This window comes from Alligator mississippiensis, chromosome 4, assembly GCF_030867095.1.
Source record: "Alligator mississippiensis isolate rAllMis1 chromosome 4, rAllMis1, whole genome shotgun sequence".
Classification (NCBI taxonomy): Eukaryota; Metazoa; Chordata; order Crocodylia; family Alligatoridae; genus Alligator; species Alligator mississippiensis.
The window spans coordinates 31,510,058-31,533,746 of record NC_081827.1 but is presented as its reverse complement, the minus strand read 5'-3'; the positions used below and the strand labels follow the sequence as shown (position 1 = coordinate 31,533,746).

Sequence of the window (23,689 nt, the reverse complement as noted above, 5' to 3'; positions counted from 1 at the left end):
GCAGTTGCCCCCAAACCCCTCTACCAATCTTCTTGAAACTTGGCAGGCTTCATGCTCTCAGCAGAGGCTACCACCTCTGCAAATTTCATCCAAATCAGACAAAAAACAAAGTTACAGATATTTCATTGATTCCCCATTATACCCTATGGTATAATGAGGTGGCTCCGAAGCTTCAAAGCCGCTTCAGCCGGATCAAAGCAGGAAACTGATCCGGAGTTCTGGATCGGATTGCTGGCATCCAAAGTGGCTGGATCCAAAGCCGGATCGAATACCTGCCTGCTCGCACAGGTACCCCAAATCACCCAAAGGATTCCATCTCCGTTTGTATTTCATGTACTAATTCCTCATTCTTTTCATCTTCCCCTCCACCCCTTTCTGACCTTCCACTGAACCCTGCTGCTCTGATAGCTTCTAAGTCTCACCATTGACTTAAACTTAGTCAGTGGGATTTTCAAAGGAGCTCAGATGACATAGGAACCTGTTTCTTTCAAAACTAAGGCCCCCACCCTGGTCACAATTTTTAATGTAACTCAAGCACTTGTGTTGTTTGTGGAATCTTTTACTCTTTCTTTGTACAACCCATTTCTGTCCAAATCTTGGTGCTTCCCCCAAACAATAAGAGCCATCTTCATCTTGCTGTTCAGACAACCAACAAGCATGGTCTCTCATCACCTCCTATTTTGATTATCATAACCTTCCCTTCAATACCATCCAGGTCAGGTCTGTAACAGATTGTTCCTAAAATTGCTGTTCCAATCCCATTTCCCCCTTAACATTAAAAAACAATCAATCCTTCCAGTGGCTCTCAGTACTTCACCATTTTAAGCTTGTTGCCCTTACCCTATGACACTCGCAGATCCACACCTCCAAATTTGTTGACTCCTGCATTTTATTGCATCTGTCCCTCACTCTCAGATTCACTGTTTTACTTCTTAGCTACACAGAAACGTCTTAATGCTTCCCTCCACATGGGTCATTATGTAGGCTTACCTTTGTAAGCTACTAGTTTTAATACCTTGTAAAGGAAGTTGTAGAAGTATATTTGAGAGAAGAAGCTTTGTTCTACAAAGTAGGGTACTATAAACATTTCTTGATACAGTTTGGACTGTCTCTGATGAAAAAAAAATTCCACTCTACACATCATGGTATAAATATGTATTTATTTAATTATCTTTAATCAACTTTACAGTGTCTCCTGAAACAATGATCCTGGTGTTAATATCTGTCATAAACATACAAATAAACTTTGTCTACTTATATTTTATTTTATGAATCTGAAGTTAAATACAAATCCATGGGCTTTTCCATATGAAATTAAGCCAAAGAACAATTGTAACCTAATATATTATAATGTATTAAAGATGAATGTAAGACTTTAAAATCAGGGTCTTGTGTTCTCCTGTGTATATTTACATATTTGATTAATTTAATATTTACACTTCTATGCAAATACTATAATCATAAATCTGTTTTTCTATTTTGTACACTTTTATTTTCATTTTTGTTACATAACGTTATTTAACACACTGCATTTTAGATAAAACAAACTTCAGTATTTTCATACCAATTCTATGGAATTACAGATTGGACTCACTAATGATGTGTCAAGATGCTTCCTGTTTGTTTAAAAATACTGATCCATAAGAAAATACATACTATTTTCATAATATTTTTATTCTTAATTGTGAAAAAATAAGTCTATGGATGTAAAATGACAGTTATTTTCTCCTTATATGTAATGTTTTGGTTTAAATGGCATTTTACCTGAGATGCATAACTATTAAAATGCAACGATAATTAACTTTATACAATTAAAAGTTAAACATTAAATTTTAGAGGATTGGGAAATTTCACATAAAAATACGCTGGACTCCTATTTACTGAAAAAAATCCTATATATATAACTATATATAATCAGTACATTAGGAAACTCCTCATATATTTAAAGCAATGTACTAATTTTTTTTTTCATTTTTGACATGGACACAACATGTCTCTTTTGGGACCATGATAGCACTTCCTTTAATTGGAAGTGATATGTATTATTTGAATTTGGAAGACGTGGCAGTCAAGCCAAGTGGGCGCTCTGAAAAAAAATTAAAAATATACATGCAGCCTCATAAATGTTACATAGTAGCATCTGACACAGCAGACCACTTTGGATCAACTTTACATATTACCTCATCTCCATAAAATAGTTAATTACAAAACAAGACAAAACATTATATGTTTAATGCTGCATGTTCTTTGTCTCCTTTGTTAGTTACAATACGCATTTCTATTAACAGATATTTTTAGAGATACTTATATTTAACTATAGCAAATGGTCACATATATTTCAGGCTTCACGTATTTTGTTACTATCAGATATTCCATTAGGCACAATAAGAAGTTCTTTGTAAACTTAATGAGAAACCATGAAACATCAAATCATTAATTAAAGTTAAACTAAGATTTTGGGACTACATTTAAGATGTCCTTATCCACTATGTACTGCACGCACACAGTGACCCAAGTAGTCTGAGCCTGCTTCTGCTGAATCGAACAATTCCACTGATTTCAATGGAATACAACTATACCTTGGAAAACAAACCTTCTGGTTTAGGAATTGTTCAGGTTAGTTTCCTCCCATCCATCCGCAGTTCCATGACATTTAAAAAAGACAAACCCTAAATAACAGCACAAATTGGTATGAATTATTGTTATTTTATTTATCTTGATATACCTATTAGTCAAAAACCAAGGACCTCCAAAAGAAATCAAACCAAAATGGGTGGGTAAATATTTTGCAAGGCTTGTGAATAACCTTCTATCATAATATCTTAACATAAATCCTCTCGAAGACATAAAACAAAAAGTGTAGTACTACTTTCTATACTTAGATACCAACACTGTATGATTCATTCTGGAAGTGTGTTAAAAAGCAGCTTTGACCTCCTAGTATATTGGCTCTTGCAAAGCACTACTTCAGGAACCTATAAATAAAGTAGGCACAAAATCAAAATGAGTTCATATACACACAAAAAATCATGGCAGAATTCTTATCCTTTAGCATGTTCTGAAAATAATTATTCCACTTACAGTAAATTAAGGGAGCACAAACAATTAAAAAAACCCACTAACTGAATTCTAGGAAGTGATAGGGGATTTTTTATTTCTCCAATGATGCAAGAGGTGTTTTGGGCATACAACTATCATTAACGTTAACAGGAACTTTTTTCTTACTTCCCCTGCACAATGATTAGAAAACAGTTTACTAAAGTTATTTTACAGATGAGTAGAAGGACAGATGTATTCTCCCCCTTCCCTCCCTGCCCACCACTCCCTCCATTTTAACATGTCAGATGAGGAGAATAAGGCAAAAAATAGATTAAAACACATTTTGCTTTGTAAACTAAGCCGCAGAACAGACATTCCTTTAAAATGAACTTTCATGCTCACAAATAATTAAGCTAACTTTTTAAATTATGCATTAACTTCCCATAACAAAAATATATCTCCTATTTATTCAGTGCATTTGAGAAATATTTCAAAATGTAATGCTTGCAAGGAGAGTTTCTTTTTGAGTTTTGGGAATGAATCCTTAAGATTCAATTAATTCTTTGGCATAGGGATTAAGGAGGGCACAAGACCTCTGTGACAACGTTTAGTGCTTGCCATATACTGTGTGGTTTTATTAGAATTTTCATAATTTGCTTCACTGTAAGAAATGTAAATGTGATATCAATTTCAAAACTTAAAAAGATTGTGGGGCCTACCATCCCTAAACAGCCTTCATAATTATGATTTGCCCTCTTTTCTACTCAGATTAAACAATTTATTTTATAGACAAATATTGGCTAGTAAAGATACCAAAGACTAGTATGGGTTACATAGGAATAATTATACTATCTCACAATATTCCCCATAAGAGACTTTAAAGCTCACAGTTGCATAACAGTCACTAAACAAAAGAACATAACATATTTTCCACATTCATACAATAAATGTCTTAATTGCTAAAGAAAAAAAAGACAAAATGCTACAAAACAAATTGAACTTATTTCATTTTTGTGCATTGAGCATGGAAGTTCATTTTTCCAGTTCTACAATGCTTCGTATCCTGCTCTGTCCATTTCTTTGGTATTTCGTTCTCATTGTGTAAATTCTCAGAGAATCCTAAAGGTATCTTTTTGTTTTCAAATGCAAGTATTAGTAATTGTATGAAAGTGCAAACCAGAATAATGAAAGCCATAATACTGCGGAACAAATTGAACTTAGAGCTTCTGATTTCCTACACTCATTTTTTATAATGATTGGGGGCATCTGCAAAAGCAAACTTCAGTCTGTAGGCTTCTGCTAGAAGAACACTAATATCTTCATCTCCCCAGTGCATTGTGGGCAAATTCTGTAGAAATATCAGCAATTCCTAGAGGTGGGAAAAAAAGGAAATATGAATAAATTATTTTCCAATACAACTGTAGCATGTTGAGTTTCTTATTTATTTCCATTTGTGTGCTACCTCAAGGCCAGAGACACGTCTAAGAACCCATTATGTTAAGTACTTTTCCTACAGTAGTTTAAGTTTGCAATCTAACAATCTATTATTACATTTATTTGTATTGTAGATATTCCCTACATGAAGGGTATCAAACTCATCCAAGACCCCAGGCTAGATCAGCCTGTGGGGTTTAGCAGCTATGAGGCAAGTGGGGGCAAAGCAAGTGGTGGCAGCATGGAAGTTAACTCAGTCATCACTGATGCATCCTCAATGGGGTTCCATAGCTAGGAATTCTGTGGCAGGTCCTGGCCCGCTCACTCAACCCCAAATTCCTGGCTACCTCCAACAGCTTTGTGGGCTGGATGAAATGGCTCCATAGAATGGAACCAGCCCAAACGCCATCTCTTTGACACCCCTGCCCTACATGGATGAGGACTCCATTGTGACATGCAAGGAAACATTATAGAACTAAATTGCTAAAGCAGCTATTTAGGAAGGGGGTATCATCATTCTTATTTTTACAGACTGGAGATTTAAAACCAAACAGCAGTCAGTCACTGGTAGAACTGGAAATTATATTAAATTTGGATCTCTGGAGTCCTATTCCATTGCCTTAACATATAACTATTCTCACACCCAGCTATTTTATTAGGTTACTGTAAATTTGCTGAGCTATCCACAGTTCTTAATATTTATTCAACTGTTGCAAATTTCAACTCAATTCTTTCAAATCTTTACTTCCCTTTGCTTTATAATAACACTAAACTCAACCCTTAAAATGTTATAAAACAAATACTATTAATTTTATTTTTTAACTGATTTCATTTCTGTTTGCGATGTAATGCTCTATAATTATAGTAACTTACTGACAATTCTGCATACACAATTTCAGAATCTAATTTAGTAACCCAGGATGACAAGGAGAGTGAAGAAAGGTGCCCAGTTTGGAGACACTTGACATGCTGGAAATTAAAATTCTATCTAGTTGGTCTTTTCACATTGTAAGACACACACAAGAGAAAAAGAAAAAGCTAGATTTTAAACCATCCATCATCTGATTTATGCACTAGACAAATGAAGGACAGGCACATGTATGGGGGCAGGCAGGGAGGGCAAAAGGAAGGTATCTGGCCCCTTGCCCCATGCTGCTTTCCCAGACTGTCCACATGAATTTAAGACAACTGTCCAATAATTAGATTTTATACATGGAAATGTAAAACAAATTGATTTTTCATATATAGAATATAAATATTGGGGGGGTCATCTTAAATTTGAAGTAATCTTGCATTCAGGTAAATATAGTATTGTGTATCAGTATTATGAGTTTATGTACTTGTTGAAAAATACAGTTGTTCTGCTCTGGGTTGAATTAGGGTTACAAAAGAAAAAGGCCTTCAGTTTAACTGGTTGAAAAAGTGGGAGGATGTGTTGTGAATAAGGTACAACTGATGATTTTAGGAGTATAAGGGCCAGTTTCGCAATTAAGGTGGTTGAATTCTGGTTTATATCCCCACCTGTGCCACAGACCTTCTTTGTGATGTTAGCAAAATCACTTTATCCAAATCACTTAAGTGGCCACTAATTGTACATTCCTCATTTCCTGAGTGCCTGACTTGAGACCCTGGGGTCTGATCTGCAGAAGTGCTGAGCACTCACAACTGCAGACAAAATCAATAGGAATTGTACTTTGAACACAAAGTGCTATATTATAATGCTAGGCACTCTGACAAAACAGGTCTTAGGAGTCTCCAATTGGTTATTTAAAATTAGCAGATACTTTTGACCTTAATTTCTCTTTGCCTCAATCCTCCATCTGGAACGTGGTGATACAAGAGTGTTGTGAAAAAAAATGAGCAATTATGAAGCTCTTGGATAGTTAGTGATGAGCACCAGAGAAAAGCCAACAAGAAAATGAACTATGAGGAACAAGGAGGAAATGAGAGAATTCTGGCTTCAGAGTACGGTTTGAGTACGGTGTAGTAAATAAGGTGGTGTTGTGCATTCCACAACAGAGAGAAAAAACACACTGAACAACTGGTTTTTAAAAGAATACCATAAATTATGGGCATCGAATGAGGAAGTTGTCCACTAGAAAAAACCACTAGTATGAGATCATATAATTGGACCCTGCAATACAAATTCAAAAGGAGTAATTCAGGATACACAACCAATATTCATTCTGGCACTTCTTAACTTTGCATGCTGGACTTCACAACGTTAACATTCTTTTAAGTAAATGTTGTGTGCGCACACATGCATATACACAATCTTTTTGTTTCAAAATAATTCACTATTAAAAGAAACTTTCCTCTCCATCCTCCCCGACAATTTCATCATGTGGCATCAGACTGCTACCCTCAAAGTTCATCAGCAGGTTTGGAGCCTATAGATCCACCCCACAATCTTCTGCCATTTGAGTTAAAAACAGTAAGTCTTCACAATGGATCAGCACTAGAAGCGTTAAGATCCACTGCTAGTTGGTTTCAAAGCATTGGTTGAGGAGTGGCGGAACCAAAGAAAATTCCAGGATGTGCTGGAGAGCACAGGAGTGAGGCTCCCTGTTGCCAAGTTCAGAGGCCCAGACCCAGACCTAGCATGGCTTGTAGCAGCCCAGAGCTACAATTTAAGGTGAAGCCTGAGTAGGCCCATGCAAAACGCACCTAAATGTGGACAGTCTGGGAAATTAGGTGTAACAAAGTCTCTACTGTGCAAATTATAACTTTTCAAAAGCTTATTAATTGGTCAAGCAAGTCTTTGATGAATTTTACAGGGATAACAAAAAGTATGTTCCTGACACAAGGGCCTCTCCCTGCCACATTTCAAGTCCCTGGGCCAAAACATGGGATGCTAGAACTCAAAGGATTGGTCACCAGAACTTCTAACATGGGCAAAATAATGCATTTTCCCTTGTTTCATTTTTGGAAATTGCTAAACAGGCTTGGATAAAACTTCTACCCCTACCCGCCCCAATTCAGTCCGAGACAGAAGTTGACATGGAAATTTCAAGCCAAAAGGTTACATTTAAAATATACATATATATAAGTAACTGAATGTAGGATTCTATAATGCAGTGGTTCTCAGCTGGGGGTCTGTGGCCTGAAGAAGGGGCGTGAGTGGGCCTTCCCTTCCCAGCCTCCATCTTGCAAGCAGTGCTGTGGGTAGATGGGTGACGGTCCACACTGCTGCTGCTCAGGTAAGTGGGGCCAGGCAGCAGTTGTGACACAGGTGGGTCGTGGAATTTTTATAGTATGCTGGAGGGGGTGGGGGGACTCCAGAAGAAAAAGGGTGAGAAACCCTGCTATAATGGAAAGTGTGAGGCATTCAATTGTGGGTAGTTTTACCAACCCTGATTATAACATGTTTAAGGGCACTGCCTTTCCAAAATGAATTCCAGCAGAGATCAGTATGCATATGCATGCAGTCACATTTACACACACACACACACACACACTTTTGTGTGAATACTCATCTCATTGCTGGGGATCATTCTGGACAGCAAATGGCCAGATGTGGCCTTAAAAGAAATCAGAGGAAGGTCAACAGTTAAATAATTCTTTTGGGAATGTAATGATCTTATTTTCCACTCTGCTTGGTGACTTGTAGTTGCTTTTAAGAAGAGGAACTAGATACAGAAAAGGTGGAGCATGTTTCCTGATTCAGGTGCAAGAGACCAAGGAAGGGGAAGGAATATGGCTTCTCTCTCTCTTTCTCATATTTTTTCCACAAGAGAGTTATTTTGACTTTAAATACTTCCTGGTAGGCTAAGATATAACACTTGTTATACAGAATACTGTTTGTAAGAAGGAGAAAAGAAAATGTAAGCCAAACAGTGTTATAAATCTGACAAGCATAACCATAAATGAGGAGCAGCAATACTTAAAAATGTCTTTAAAATGTGCTGTATCAATAATAGGCATGAAGGTGTTACATGGTTGCCAGAGCCACACAGAAATCCTTCCCCCACCTCCCCACTTGATTACTTTCTGCTTGTTTGACAGCTATGTTACTAACTGTAATGAATAAATTAACACTGCATAGCAGGAAGCCTGTTTAAATGGGTGATAATTTAAATACATACTTCAAAAAAGATTTGAGTGGTATAATCCACAACAAATTTATTCAGAACAGTGTGCTAAGTTACAATCACTACATTCAAGTAGTCAGAGATAGTTTTGTGGAATTAGCAGTTTTAAAATTTTACTGTGTCATCAACAAACCCTAGATTAACAAGCTCAGTCACATGAGTAGCAACCTGGCATAGTAGAATATCCCTCTTAAAGTTATGATGTTCAAAACATAATAATTATAAAATTAATGTTAAACCAACATATTTTTCAAGATCTTAAAGAAATAGAGCCTTCTTAAATCTGCATTCACATTTTTCAAGCAATAATGTGGTGTTAAAAATTTCACTGAGAAAATGCTTCTTCAAGGTTTCAAGGTATAATAATGGATCCTCCTCATACACACAGCTTTAAAGTAATAAGATCATACTGCGTTATGAATATTAGGAAATAACCACAAACTAACATCACTGTTTAAACAACTTTAAAACTTGTTGGTGGATATTTGGAAGTCCTTGCTGACTGCACAGTGATTACAAAGAGTAAAACTACCATCAGTAATTCCTTAATAGCTAGTATGCAGTATACAGTATTCACATTTTCATAACACTATAGATCTATCAACTTACTGATAATCGCAATACACTTTTTACACAAAAAATATAAGTTTGTGGGGCTGTTTTACTTTTATGTAAGAGAAAACTTACATAGATTAGTTATGAGAATTATTTTTTAAGCCAAAGAATATGTTAGCAAATGAGCTGGAATTTGTACTTGGGAATTCCAGGCTCAAAGCTACGCAAAACTATACCATGAAAGCTCATCTTTGCTTCACTCTCCATACTAATTTTAATATGCTGCCGAATTCAGAAATAGGACTCTTTATAAAAAAAACCCCAACAAACTGAGTAGCTACTACATTTACTTCCAAACACATGATTTTCATCAGAGCTGAAGATCTAAACCTATAGAGCAGTAACTCACTGAAGGTTTAATCCCATTTTTACTGAAGTATATGGGAATTTTGGCATTCAACTGGAAGGGAAAACTGACAGACCCCTATTCAACAAACTAAGATTGGTACTGATTGGTAAATATGCATGATAAATCCAAATGAAGTAACTGGCAATCACCAAGACAATTTGCTTAAATAATTTACTAAAGATGAGGCTTGGCTTACTCTGAACTGTTGCTTATCAGGGCTCCAAAATAGGCCTGGATAAAAATAAACCTTACAGCTTGTTAAAAATAAAAAAGTAGACTTAACATTTCCTCAAAAATCCATTTTTAAAATGCCAGATATGTTAGTGGAGTGTTTGTTGTCTGGATGTAAAACATCCTAAAATTAGAATATCCCAAAGCCTTTTGATACCCCACCCCCTCTATTTAGCAATATACAATTACCAAAGAGTAAAGATGGGCAAATTAAGAGTGACTCAGATAAAACAGATTAATTTTGCTTATGATTCTTTTTTATTTTCCTTAATAGATAAAGTACATAACAGTTGGCTCTATGTACAAAATAGATAGCTAGGCTAATTGGTTTAATTCGATTTTTCATCCACATTCAGGTTAAATGCATACTGTTTTTGAAAATGGAATGAATCATGATGTCTATCATGAAGAATAAAATATTTGTCTCAAGTGTAAGTTTCTTTGGTGCCGAACTGCTGAAGGATATATTTTAAATAAAGAAGTTATGCTGAATCTAAACACTTGAGTTTGTAAAACATTTTTGCGAGTGTCACTTATTCAGTGCCATATAAGTATTTTTGTACAGGCTGGAAAATCTCTCAATTAGCCCACAGTTCTATCTAAATCATTTACCAAAGACAAAAGTGAAGAACTTTACCCAACGTTCTAATTCTATCAATAGAATAGTTACTGGAAATTAAGTCACTTAAAACCAAAAGGTCTTTGTATTTCCAAAAAATTATCGTGTGTTGCAACACACTATACAAAATAAATTAGTGTTTATTCTTTATAGTTTTGAATCTGCTGGGTTTTATTTTTCAGAAAGAAATGTCTCTCCTTGCTAAGTATATATGTGTAATAGGGAAGATGAAATACTAGCGGACATTAAATTATACCAAGAAGATTTGATACAGTCTGCTGGCAAAAGTTTATGCATCTGCAGGATGAATTATAATACAAATGTGGTAGGGTGGCTGTGGCAAAATAATGATACTGGATGAATAACTTTTTTAAGCACATCAGAAGCGGAAAGGTGGTAAAACCTTGTTTCCTAGTAAATATTAATCAAGCTTCAATCTCGTGGTTAATATTTACTGTTTCCCTGATTAGTAGAAATGTAATTGTACAAAAGCTTTTAATTTAAGCTTTTTCAAAACTAGGAAAATAAGCTAGCTTCCCATTTAAAAAATACTATTTATCATAATAACTTTAATCATTCTTCTGTGCATGCTTTCTTTTTTATTTTTAGATTCTCCTGTGGTTTTGCTTCCGTGGTTTCTTCCAAATGTTTCAGCAGGTGTTGGACAATGCTGCATAGGTTTGGACAGATGGGTTTTAGTATTGCACGGGACTATGTAGTATCTTGTCATGTGAAGAAATGCACACAGCTACAGTCACAGACTTGTCAATGTTTTATTGGAAAGCCCTCTTTCTTACGCATTACTAATTCATAGCTAGAGAGCTGTTCCAAGATGAAACTTAAAAGATATCTTGATAACTGGCTTGTGGGAAAAAAAAACTTTTTTTTTTTTTAAATTAAAAAAGATGTTCAATACACCTCTTAATTGCATGAGTAAAATGTCTACAAACAGTGGTATGCAAACTTTTATCTTGGCAGGCTGGATAGGCAATGGTTCAGCTGGTGGTCCCAATTTGCACTCAGGGCAATTGCCGCCCTCTAAGTTTCCTCCTGAATCTTGTGTATCAGTGTCCCTGCACTTAAAAATGGCGGCGGGGGTGCCTGAACTAAAACTTGTTGAGCTTCAGTTGAGTTCAAATACCCCCACCACCATTTTTAAGTGCAGGGACGCTGATACAGGAAATGCAGTAGCACTTTAGAGTGGCTCTCTGAGCTGCTCTAATTAAAGCACCGCCTCCCTACCCCCAGAGCATGTGTAAAAGTGCCCCTAGACACAAAAGACAGAGGGCTGCTTTAGTCAGCAAGGGAGAGAAGGTAGAGATTGCACTGGCCACAGATATCTCATTGTGGCCGACACTGGAATGGAACTTGGGTAAGGAAGGAGAGAACACGGGCCCCATGAAATTTAAATCCCCAGCCATATGATTGTCAAGAAAAGTGGAGTGGATATCCTAGTGACCATTTTCTACTAGAATGTAGAGCAGTAGTTTTCAACCTTTTTGGACTCCAGTGAAAAGAAATATGGATGACTACTTGGTTGGGAAGATATGCTAGCTCCCACTAGTTCCCTTAATACTTATGAAGCTCCCTTATACAAAGCAGAAACACTTCCTTGTTTTGCCTGCTTCTGTAATGCGCTGATCACTGCTGTAATTGGTAAACCTAACATTAAGCCATTGATATAGCTTATGAACTTCAGGGGTGCATCCACACATCCAAGCATGTATGCTTGCAGCAGCTCAAGCATAAGTGGTGCAAATTTGAGTTGGGGCTTTTTGCTTCAGCACATGTGCCCGGACATGCACTTTGTTGTGGAGCCAATTGTGCCACTTGGCACAAAAAAACCCTGGCTGGCACCTCCCAGATCTCCCTGCCTTGGGAGGCTGGAGATGAACAGGAAAATGAGCAGGAGGCTGGAGATGAGCCCCTGGAGATGAGCTGGAGACATTCCCCTGCTGTCTCCAGACTCCTGCTGGTCTCCAGCCTTGGAAGGCAGGAGCCAAGCAGGGGAATGAGTAGAAGACATGAGCCAAGCAGGGGAACAAGCAGGAGGCTGGAGACAGCAGGGGAACTTCTTCAGCTCATCTCCAGGGGCTTGTCTCCAGCTTCCTGCTCATTCTCCTGCTCATCTCCAGGCTTTCAAGGCTGGAGATGAGCAGGAGAATGAGCAGGAGGCTGGAGACAAGCCCCTGGAGATGAGCTGGAGATGTTCCCCTGCTGTCTCCAGTCTCCTGCTTATTCTCTGCTACTGCTGGCAAGTGTGGGGGCTGAGAGAGTGAGTGGGGAGCTGGGGGAATGAACAGGGGGTGGGGGGGAGCGAACAGAGGGCGGGGGGAATGAACGGGGAGATGGGAGAAACAAACGGGGAGCTGGGCAGGGCCACCCCCATGGTCCCATCCCCCCTCTTCTACCCCCAACCCCCTGCTTGCCTGGCACAAAGCTGGGTCCAGGTCCCTGCAGCTTGCATAACTGCCAGCCCTGCATGGGCAGGCAGCGTGCTTCAGCACCAGGGAAAGGGCCAACCACAGAGATCTCTGGCAGGCTACCAGAGCATCTCTGTGGAGGACCGAGCCTCTGGTTGCCTCAGGGCATGGTCTGGGACTGTGCCCTGCCCTGCTTTTTTCCCCCCAGGGTATTGTTTGACCCCTGAATATCCAGGGGTCTAATTTTGCCCCCACGCTGCGAACATTTTTTTGTTCCTGCATGTGCCTCTTGCAGCATCTCAAAAGGGCTCGAGACACTGCAAGAGGCACATGTGCGCTCATCCGGACACACCCTAGGTGTCCTTCCTGACATTATTAGGGTTTAGATTAGTTCCGAAACATAAAATTCCATAATTGCTAGGGAAATATAAAAAAACACGATAGTGGAAAAAATTCTGGGATATCCAAGTGTCCCCTGTAAGGGATTCCTGTTATAATATGGATGTATTTACTCCACAATATCTGAGATAATTAAATATTCTCTCCATTTGTCGGGCTCACTTGTAATTCAACACTTTCATTCCCAGACAAACATAAATCAATGCATCATACAACTTCATTCATTTTATGTCTGTTATTTTTATTGCATAAAGCTTAACATAGTACTTCCTAAATACACATTTAATTTAGCTTTATAATTTAACAAAGAAAAACTGTTACAAACATCTATTGAAGTTTAGCAGCTATAATATATGCAGAGTTTGCTTTTAAAAAACTTGCCAACTGCCTTCGATAATTAAATAATATTTCCTTGGTACATGCAATACCTTAGGTATTCCATACAATGAAGACTGGGAAGTAGAGGGTTTCGCGCAAACACCAAGGTACAAGAACAAATATGTCTATTTATGAAAGGGTAAAGTGAAAGAAAATCTCTCACAGAAAACACCCAAAACTATAACACAGCTTGGATTTTTAAAAGCACGCAGTGTTGGCCATATACAGTTCCCATGTTTCTAATAAATTACAGCAAAGCCACCAGTTCCTTCCTCCCTGCTGCACTCTTATAAACTCAGTGAGTATTGAATTCACACTTATTTGGGGAATAAACAACCCTTCTGCTTGGCAAGAACACGAAGCCCCAAAGAATCTGAAGTGATTTTGACTCTCCATAAAAATAGGACGGTCTCCTGGGTTACCTCCTGAGGTGAAAAAAATTCAAGATCAAAGGAAGAATGGCAGACCATAGGGAACTCACATTCTCGGCTGTCATAGAGGAGAAAACTGAGGGTGGCACAAAGGTACAATCTGTTAGAGGATTGTGTTTTTAGAGAATCTAGAAAAGGAAGACTGTTCATCATGCTTCATGAACTGTTTTGATGCAGGTAAGATATACAAACTGCTCAATGTTCAGGAATTATATCAAAATTCTGTCTTTGTTGTATATTCTATTAAATTACTAGAAGTAGCATCTCTCTTTTACCTTCTTCTTGTGGTATGTTGTATTTTCTGACACTAGTGGATTTTTGTTCTAAAGATCCTAAATTGATTATCCTATGTTAAGGCATGCTTTGTGGCTTGGGATGTGTATGAAAAGTAAAAGTGAAGGTTCTGGTGGACCCTTTTGAACTTAACATCCATTTTGTGGTTGTCTGACATTTTAAGGGACTAGGCTTGATGACTCCAAATATAACTTTCACTTCCTACTTCTAGCTTTCTTTCTTCTTGTTTCTGTTACAAATAATCACAGTCAATTGCAGCCAAGAAACACTATCACAGATTCAATAACTGAGGTAATTAGTAAATATTAACAACATTCAATATGGCAAGAAGAATTATGAAATCAAAATGATGGCAAATGAACTGAGGTTTAAAAACTATGTAAACAAAAATTCTCCCAAAGAGTGAAGTCCCCATTTAACTCAGTGCAGTAATAACACAGGACCTGACATTAATAAAGATTGTTTGTAAGTGATATTTGCCAGATATAATTATTAAGAACCTTGATCTTGCACATGGACACAGCTAACAACCATGGGACACTTATCTTCCTGACATGTACTAAAACGGGGCACAAAGTTACCTGCTATGACTACTGGGATACGTTATTTTTTTGCATATCTAAAGAATCAATTCAGGTATTTAAGGTCCAGATCCTATTCCACTTTACAAGATAAGCCTTTTTCGATGCTAGCCCAAAAAGTACAGTTCTCCTCAGGTGCCCAGTCTCTCATCCTGGGAGGCACATGGAAACAGAAGTTGTCTGAAGTTTTTTTCGTGCTGTTTTAAAAAAATCTTAAGATGGCACCAATCCTGAGCAAATAGGTGTCCATGCCCACACAACAGGAAAATCAGTGACAAGAAAAGGTAGCAACAGACCCTGCCACTTTATTGTGGCAGACATCTATTACCTTGCGGAGCTTTCCCTGCTGGCCCAGACCAGTGCTGCGGGTCTGGAGGAGCAGGGAAAACTGACTTTTCCCTGTTGCTTCAGACTCTCAGTCTGAGGCAGTGGGTAATGTAGGAAGATCACATCAAGGGTGGGACAAGAGGCAATATGTGTTTGGTCCAGTGAAGATGATCAGTTCTGCTGCGATATAGCACAGCACAGCTGGTCTGCTCCATTCAGTGATGTCTATTTCTAGACAGAGCCAAAGTTAGGTCAGTATAAATGCCTCTATGTGCAAATGTTTACAAGGCTTACATTACTTTAAAAATGACACACCCGATCTAAAGTTAGTTCACTTCACGAGATGAATTAATTGTATATCCACCTAGGTTAATCCAATCTAAAATGGGCCAATTCATTCTAGTAATGTCTGTACACCTAAACCTAAATCAGATCCTATAATTACTTATTCATACCCTCAGTGAGGGCAGCCTAGTGCCCCTACTCCTCTACATAGATCCTGAGGAGATGCGTAGCTCACCCATTCGGGCAGCCTTGATGAAGGCCTGTTTCATTCTTCCCTGTTGTTTCATGCATGATTTTATTGACAAACTATCACTCAGTGGACATTTAAAGAACTGGGGCCTTAAACAGAGTTCATACATTCCCCAGCCAGAGCTGGGTCACAATTAAATTTTGGCTGAGACAGTGACTTGGATATGGGTGTGAAGTGTACCCTGTCCAAGTTTGTGGACAATAATAAATTGTGTGGTGAAGTGCACACTCCAGAGGGTAGGGAACAATTGCAGACAGACCTGGATAGGTTAGAAAAGTACAACAGAATGCAGTACAACAAGAACAAGTGCAGAGTGCTGCACCTAGGGTGCAAAAATAACCAGCACACTTACTGGCTGGGAAGTGACCCTCTCAGCAGCACAGAAGCGGAAAGGGATCTCTGAGTCACAGAGAATTCCAAGATGAACATGAATCGTCAATGTGACAAAATCATCAGCAAAGATAACCACACTTTATCATGCATCAGCAGATGCATGAAAAATAGATCCAAGGAGGTGATACTTCCTCTCTACGCTGCATTGGTCAGACCGCAGTTGGAGTACTGTGTCCAGTTTTGGGCTCTGTACTTCAAGAAGGATGTTGATGGACTCGAAAGGGTCCAGAGGAGGGCCACTCGTATGGTTACGGGCTTACAGGAAAAGCCCTATGAGGAGAGACTAAAGGACCCGGACCTCTTCAGCCTCCGCAAGAGAAGGCTGAGAGGTGATCTTGTGGCTGCCTACAAATCCATTACAGGAACGCAGAAAGGGATCAGAGATGCTCTGTTCACCAGGGCACCTCTTGGGGTAACAAGGAACAATGGTCACAAACTGACAGAGAGCAGATTTAGGCTAGATATCAGGAAAAACTTCTTCACGGTAAGGGTGGCCAAAATTTGGAATGGGCTTCCAAGGAAGGTGGTGGCTCTCCCCTACCTTGGGAGTCTTTAAAAGAAGGCTGAATAGGTATCTGGCTGGGGTCATCTGTCCCCAGCACTCTTTCCTGACAAGGCAGGGGGCCGAACTCAATGATCTGTTGAGGTCCCTTCCAACCCAAGCATCTATGAATCTATAATATTAATTCTTCAGAAGTAAATGCTATGTAATAAAGGTTCCAGGGCAACTTTTTAATATGCAAGGAACTGTTGGAGAGAGAGAAAAAAGGCAAATTACTGACACAAGTTTTGCAGTATTATACAATATGTTTAGCAGATATAATTCTAGTTTAAAATATAACCACTAGCACTGCTTTATTAAATAATCCAAGCTGTTACAAAGCTAACAACTTGTTCAGAACAAAACTGTAAGAAGCTCAGGAAGAAATGCATTACTACCAGAATAACTTAACACATTAGTTCTAATACATTGTATACAACCACAACATGCGCGCACACACACACACACACACACACACACACACACACACACACACACATGTGCATGTGAATATGAAACAGTTTACAGCAAAAAGTAGCACATAGATTAGGTAAGAGTCATTTTCAGGTTCCCTTATAATCCCCTTCCTTTAGCTGCTCAGAGTGGACAATTTTTGGGTTCTATCAAAAACTGATTCAGATGTTTTTGAGTTATGTCTGCATTGAGGGAAGTTCATTTTTGCCTATATGCTCTAATTAAAAATCTCTCATATAGATGACTAAATTAATGAAGGTAGAATCCTTACTTTATTTCTGTATTTAAAGCTAGGTTGGAGGCAATTAGTTTATTGATTTATAACTTATAAACATTTAAATTTGAAAAGCATGCATCCACTCAATTTTTTACTATCAGTTTCCTTTAACAAAAAAACTAGACCATTGGGGACACAAAAGTATTGTTGAGTCGAGGAAATATAAAAATTTGCAAGGAGCCAAATGCATCTCAATTTCCAGTTTGAAATGCAGAACTTGAAGGAGATTAAAAAGGATATGAGATTAGAGAAACGCCATAGTATCTAAATATGAATGCCTGCTGTGCTGTCAAACCAAGGCACAAGCAAGGTTCTGCTCTCCCTGTCTATCTTGGGCTGCTCTTTGCATGTCCCTCTATGCTGTTAAGTTGGATAGAAATATTTTCTCTCAGAATTGTTCTGTAGAGGAAGGGTCAAAATTTAGAATAGGAAATAAAAGTGTCTGCTTTCCAGAGGAATCATGCCAATTAACTAAAAGAAAACTACATTTGAAACATTTAGCAATACAGTCATATTCAAAGGAAGAAAGTAAGCTTGTAAAGTTGGGAAATTTAGAGTTAACTATGAATTGTCAACTTTAGAACAGCACTTAAAAAACATTTTTTGCCATTTTATTTTATACCAATTAAAATAATGTATTCCATGTGAAAAATAACAAAGTACAAAATCCATAATATAGAAAAGACTGCATGAGAACACATTAGAAAACTCCGCATACTAAGACCCCGATTCAACAACAGAATAGTGCCCACTGATTTCAATAGGACCAGTCACAAACTTAGTTAGCCACATGCTTTAATATCTTGCTAAACATGGAGCCTCAGTATCAGGATAATGAACATGGTTCGGTGACAGTGCCAATTAACCTTCCTTCATGCCAATTAGCTCAACTACAGCACTATATGGATAATATAGGTCTAAAGGCGAAACCAGCTGTAGGACAGAACTTACCACTGAACTGAAAGAAAAATTAGCAACTTTATAGGAATTGGTTCCAAAAATTTTATTATTTTCAAAAGATTACTCAGAAAATCATCCTAGTACTCAATCAAAGTTTTTCCATAATACATTCCTCCAACTTTCTGTGTCTCTAGCCTTTAGTTTAGGAGAGGAAATATTCAGTTGAATAGTAAAGATATTACATAGTTTCCAGACTATACTTTCCCCAATAGTATTCAACAAGCTTAAAAGGGATAGGGGCCTGACTCTAGGATGCACTCTCCACCCTTCTGGGAGTAATATACCCCGCTTTTTAGCAATCAGCAGCATCCCTTTTGCTACTAATGTTGGAATCTTTCTGTCTTTTCAACTTACCTCATCCCCATTGTGTAGATAGTAAACATTGTTTCCAGGATGCAGTGTAATTTATTGATACATTGGAGGGGGGGTAAGGGGGGGGGTTGTTTTAAGGAAGGATTTTTACCTACTGAAACAAAATAGCATGTGCCCAAAGTCCCCTCCTGCCCCCACTTCCTTGACACCTTTGGAAAGGCTCAGCTCGGGTACAGAAAACTTAGATTTAATAATTAAAAGACAACACTGGATCATGCAGTTCGTTGTAATTTAAGGCTCATAGCCAGCATGGATAAAGATCAAAAGGGCTAGCTTCCAGCAGTAAGTAAGACCAGGTACCTTCCTTGACTGGCATAAGAATTTTTCACCCTCCCCTTCCCTAGGATCAGGAGGATTTAGAGAAGTCCAGGTTTGTCTGCACAACATCTCATAGTGCAGTGTAGAGATATCCTCAAAAGTGAACGGAGTCCTGAAAGGAGAGAAGGTTGGGAAGACCTCTCTCTTCTGGATTACTGGTTAACAAGACCTATATTGAGAACTTATAACCCTTCACTGTACTCAAGTTAAATGCCTGGCATGTGAGATAGGAGTGTGCCAATAACTTTAAGCCAGTGTTAATTTAAAAAAAAACATTCAGCCCTGGTTCTTAGAATCCATAACAGTGTTTGTGTTTTGTTCACCTGCATGTCCTTGAGTGAACAAATATGCAATTGCAATGGGAAAGATGGTATGTTGCAGTCCAGTACTAGTTTTAGCACAAACACTCTAGTCGAGAATAGTAGTGAGCCACATTCATGAATGCAAGACACGCAGAGAGTTCTAATAGGAAAGAAAACTAAAATAAATTTAGTGATAACTTACAAAATACACAGGGTTGAAAGGGACTTCAAGGGTTTCATACCCCTGCCTACACAAAGGCAGGATATTACTGCATATGGATATCTAGGAAGCCTCTTTAAAATCCCCCAAAAGGATTTCACAGTTTTCTTAAGACAGCTTGCTCTTTGCTCTGTTCTCCTTCTGTTCTTACCGTTTGGATTACGATTACTAGACTTATACCCATTTAGACTTTTTATTATATCACATCCATTTTGGTTATCTATGTAGTTATTTCTATGCACTTCAAAATCATAGTATTTGAGCAGCAACATACAGCAAGAGATTTTAAGTATACAATAGTATATATAGTCTGAGGAGAGAATTTTTGAGTAGAAGTTTATTATGCCTAGTCATGAAATATTTCAAAATTTCAGAGACACAGTGAATCTGAAGGATTTGAGAGAGATACATTCTTGACATGCCATAAATCAGTGTCACTTATAAACTCCTGTTGCGAATTTAAAAGTTCATTTTTTTCTCCCATAATGGTTTAAAGGAAAGAAATCAATACTTGCTGAAGTAGTGAACATTCAATTCATTAAATTCAGTATCATTTGATGAGCTCTTTTTACATCTAGTTTACTGCCCACTATGTAAATTGTCCATCTGAAATTTCTTCTATAATAGTTAGCTCCATCAAAGAGGTTTGCAAAGTTGCTTCTAAGAAAATTGCCCATGAAAAGATCACTCTTATTTATCTTATTTTTAACCTTTCTTTCACACTCCATGACCTTTTAACCAATGGATCAAAGAACACAGAACACAGAACAGTTTGAAACTAACTATAGACAAAAAAGGTCATTCTACACACTGACTGGAATTGTTAGATGTTAAGGTAGAAACTCATTTTTTAAATTCTAAATAGCCTAAAAGTCAATCTTCCCTGCCGTCACATCACACTCAATAACTCAACAGCAGAGTGGTCCCTTGCTCTCAAAAAAAAGATTATTTTCTTATTCTTGCTGTGCATTTCTGAAGTCCTTTAAATGTCACCAGCCTTTTTATCCTTTAATATTTGAACTGGGGAATGCAGTTTGACTTTTTGCTCATCTTCTTCAAGATTATCAGTGATCTCAGATACATGGCCACAAACATTCCTTACCAGCACCCTGAAAGCATCAGTAAATTCAGTCTCTGTAGTTGATTTCTTTGACAGTACTGTTATTAGTTTGAAAATCTTGTCAAGTTCTGGAAGTAACCATACCTAAAAATAGAGAAAGTGATAGCTAGATAGGGCTCAACTGCCAGCTTCTGAAATTGGTCAACAGCTAGGGCTGACAGCTCTCAACAAGGTGAAAAATAGAAGACGACACTTTGACTGAACAATCTTCTGTTAATCTTCTGATAACATATGGAGGTATGTAGTCCTTATAATTAATTTCATATTTTTTCCAGAAGAGAGAATTTCATAGAAAAATACACTTTAAGGTCTTGAAAATAAAAGCTTATGACAAGTTGATGGCCTTATCTTTTCCCTTTCATGTTTCTCTTTCATAATACAGACAAAGACTTTTTGATCATTATTCAATATTTAAAAGACTAAAGCAGCAATTAAAGCCCTGTTTCATCCTGTATGGATCTATCTTATGCATGTCATTTTCATCCTTAATTGCTAATCAAAATATGACGTTTTGAAGAACATTGTCAAAGAACTCGTGTGTTCCATCAGCTGACATTCCAAAAGGATTTATATCTTCATCTGCAGGGCTTTAACAGTTGAAAATATGATGGATATAAGAATTTATTAATTCAAACAGGAAAAAGGACATACAATTACTCTAATATGATAGCTAGAGCTTAAGTTTTCTCTCACATTGTGAAAGCCAGAGCTTTTTCAAAAACTTTGCTGTCTAAAGGTTGATAACATGAATTTTAAAAGGAAGCAAGCCACAACCTGCCATAGACATTAATAAGCTTATAACTTCCTAAATTATATAAACAAATACCTTACACTTTCACTGTACACAAAATACTTTAAAATGATATGCATACGGAATATCAATGAAACACTGCTGCATAGCATTTACTGTACAAAAGACAGTAGAAATACTGTCCACAACACAAGCAGCCCTTATTGCTGAAGCCCTATCAGTTTCTCTCACACAGTCCTGCTTGCATACATGTACTTTTGTTGTGGCAGAGCACAGGTTGTGCCTGCCACTTTAAGGGGTCTGAGCAGGTAGCAAGCAGCCTGAGGGTGGGAGCAGACCCAATAAGGTAGTTGCATGTTAGGCAGGAGGCTTCTTGATTGGTGGAGAGGCTGGGAGCCTGGGTATAAGGCTAGGCCCCAAGAGCAGAACCAGCAGTTGCCGCAGGGGCCAAAGGAACAACATCATCCAGACAGAGACCTACTGCTCCCAGAACAGCTTGGAGGTTCAGGGTAGGAACTATGGAGGTGGAGGAGGTTCCTGGTCCTGGGGCATGACCTGAAACGACATCCTGCTGCGGTTGGATGGTGTGGTGGGGCTGCCTGTAGCAGAGCAGTCTCCAGGAAATGCCACACCTGTGCCACCTTAGTGAAAGGTGAGGATGGGGTGCTGGAAAGCCTCAGCCCACACTGCCTTGTGGGTGACCCAATAGAGGGGAAAGGCTAGGGGAGCACACCCTAAGAGAAAAGCACAGGGTCAAGGCCCATTGAGTGGGGTCTGAGGTGGGATCCAGGCCAATTAAAGGGTACCTGAGACAGGGCCCAGGCCCACTGAGTGAGGCCTGAGGCCCAAGGGGTATTAGGCCCAGCAGTGCAGTGAAGAGCAGGGTAGAAGCCCAGTGGGGGAGCCAGGTGTTGAGGCCCCAGTGTGGGGGCATGGGAAGAAGCCCCACCGTGGGAGGCACTAGGCCTAAGTAGGTCTGAGGATGCGGGAGGCCAAGTTTGGGTCAGGTGAGGCTGAGTGTGGCCCAGCTAAGGGGCCAGAAAGTATTAGTGGATGTGCCATCTGCAAGGCATGTGACAAGGTATAAGGGGAGGTTCAGAGCCATGTATTTGTCTTTGGCATCAGGGCAGTTAAATAGGCAACCTCCTGCCTAGGAACAACTTTAGATATAACAATGTCATGGAAGGCGAGCGAACTGCCCTAGACAGATGGGTGGGTCAGTGTTCGGACTGGCCCTGGGATGACCCACTTGTTACAGCTGCCCACACTCAAAAGTTCTTTAGGGTTTTTAAATAATGTTTGGGAAGTGCTTAACACAATAGTTTCCCAATCACATATATAATGCCAACATATTACCAATACATTAAAAAGTTGTGTTGTTTGTTTTTTTTTAATGAATATTTTACAGATCAAATGGAATGAAGTTTCTACAGAGAAATTCTTTGGGATGGAATCTGAATGTAAGATCCTGAGGTTTCATCAAGTCACTGTAGGGAAGATAGTGACTGGAAACCATGTGCAGAGCTTTTAAAAGTATAGCCTTCAAACAACTCACTCAAGGGATTGAATGATAGTTCTCTTTTCGGTTATACAACACTACCCACCTGCCCACACATCCTTTTTCTTTTTATACATTATGGATGGTTAAAAAGATTCCTGTTTTAATTAAATTCATAATTATAAGACAAGACCCACTAATTAATTTTGGGTAAATTAACTTGGTGTCAGCACATATAGAAGAATATAACCATGTGTGTTCTTAAAGAAAAGATGATCTGTGATGGAAATTCTCCAGTAGAGACATAAAGCAAGATAATTAGTGTAACATAATTTTATTACTTACTATTTCTTATCTTCTTTGTAGAATAAATCATAAGTTTTGAATTCTTGTGCTTGCTTAAATCAAATACCTATGGTACATTTAATCTTTAAGATGAATGCCTTCCCCTGAAAAACAATTCCTGCATTTTCTCACATACAACATACCCCTAAATTAAATAAACAACTTGCTTTTCAAAGGCAGAATTAAGAAATAAAAGATCTTTCTTTGAGATTCTTTTATTGGTAAGTGTGAATGGAGGAGGCTTGTCCACAGCAACTACAGAACACTGCATGCAGCATTGTGCAGCTTTACATTTGCTTTCCCCCAGCAGAAAATTAAACCTCAGAAACTGCTAGCACCATAAAATGTGCACCCCAATTTCCAGCAGCTGAA

At 38.4% G+C, this 23,689-nt stretch overlaps 1 protein-coding gene across 2 annotated transcripts in view; it reads right to left on the bottom strand.

Annotated features, from left to right (window-relative positions):
* Positions 1-1,143: 1,143 nt before the first annotated feature.
* Positions 1,144-23,689, bottom strand: part of TBC1D22A (TBC1 domain family member 22A) — a 432,230-nt gene continuing 409,684 nt past the window's right edge. For both annotated transcript variants that reach the window (XM_019487417.2, XM_014606499.3), the window contains one exon: positions 1,144-4,408. In XM_019487417.2, coding sequence (XP_019342962.1) covers positions 4,280-4,408 — 129 coding nt within the window. In that variant the 3' untranslated portion in view covers positions 1,144-4,279. The remainder of the gene's footprint in view (positions 4,409-23,689) is intronic.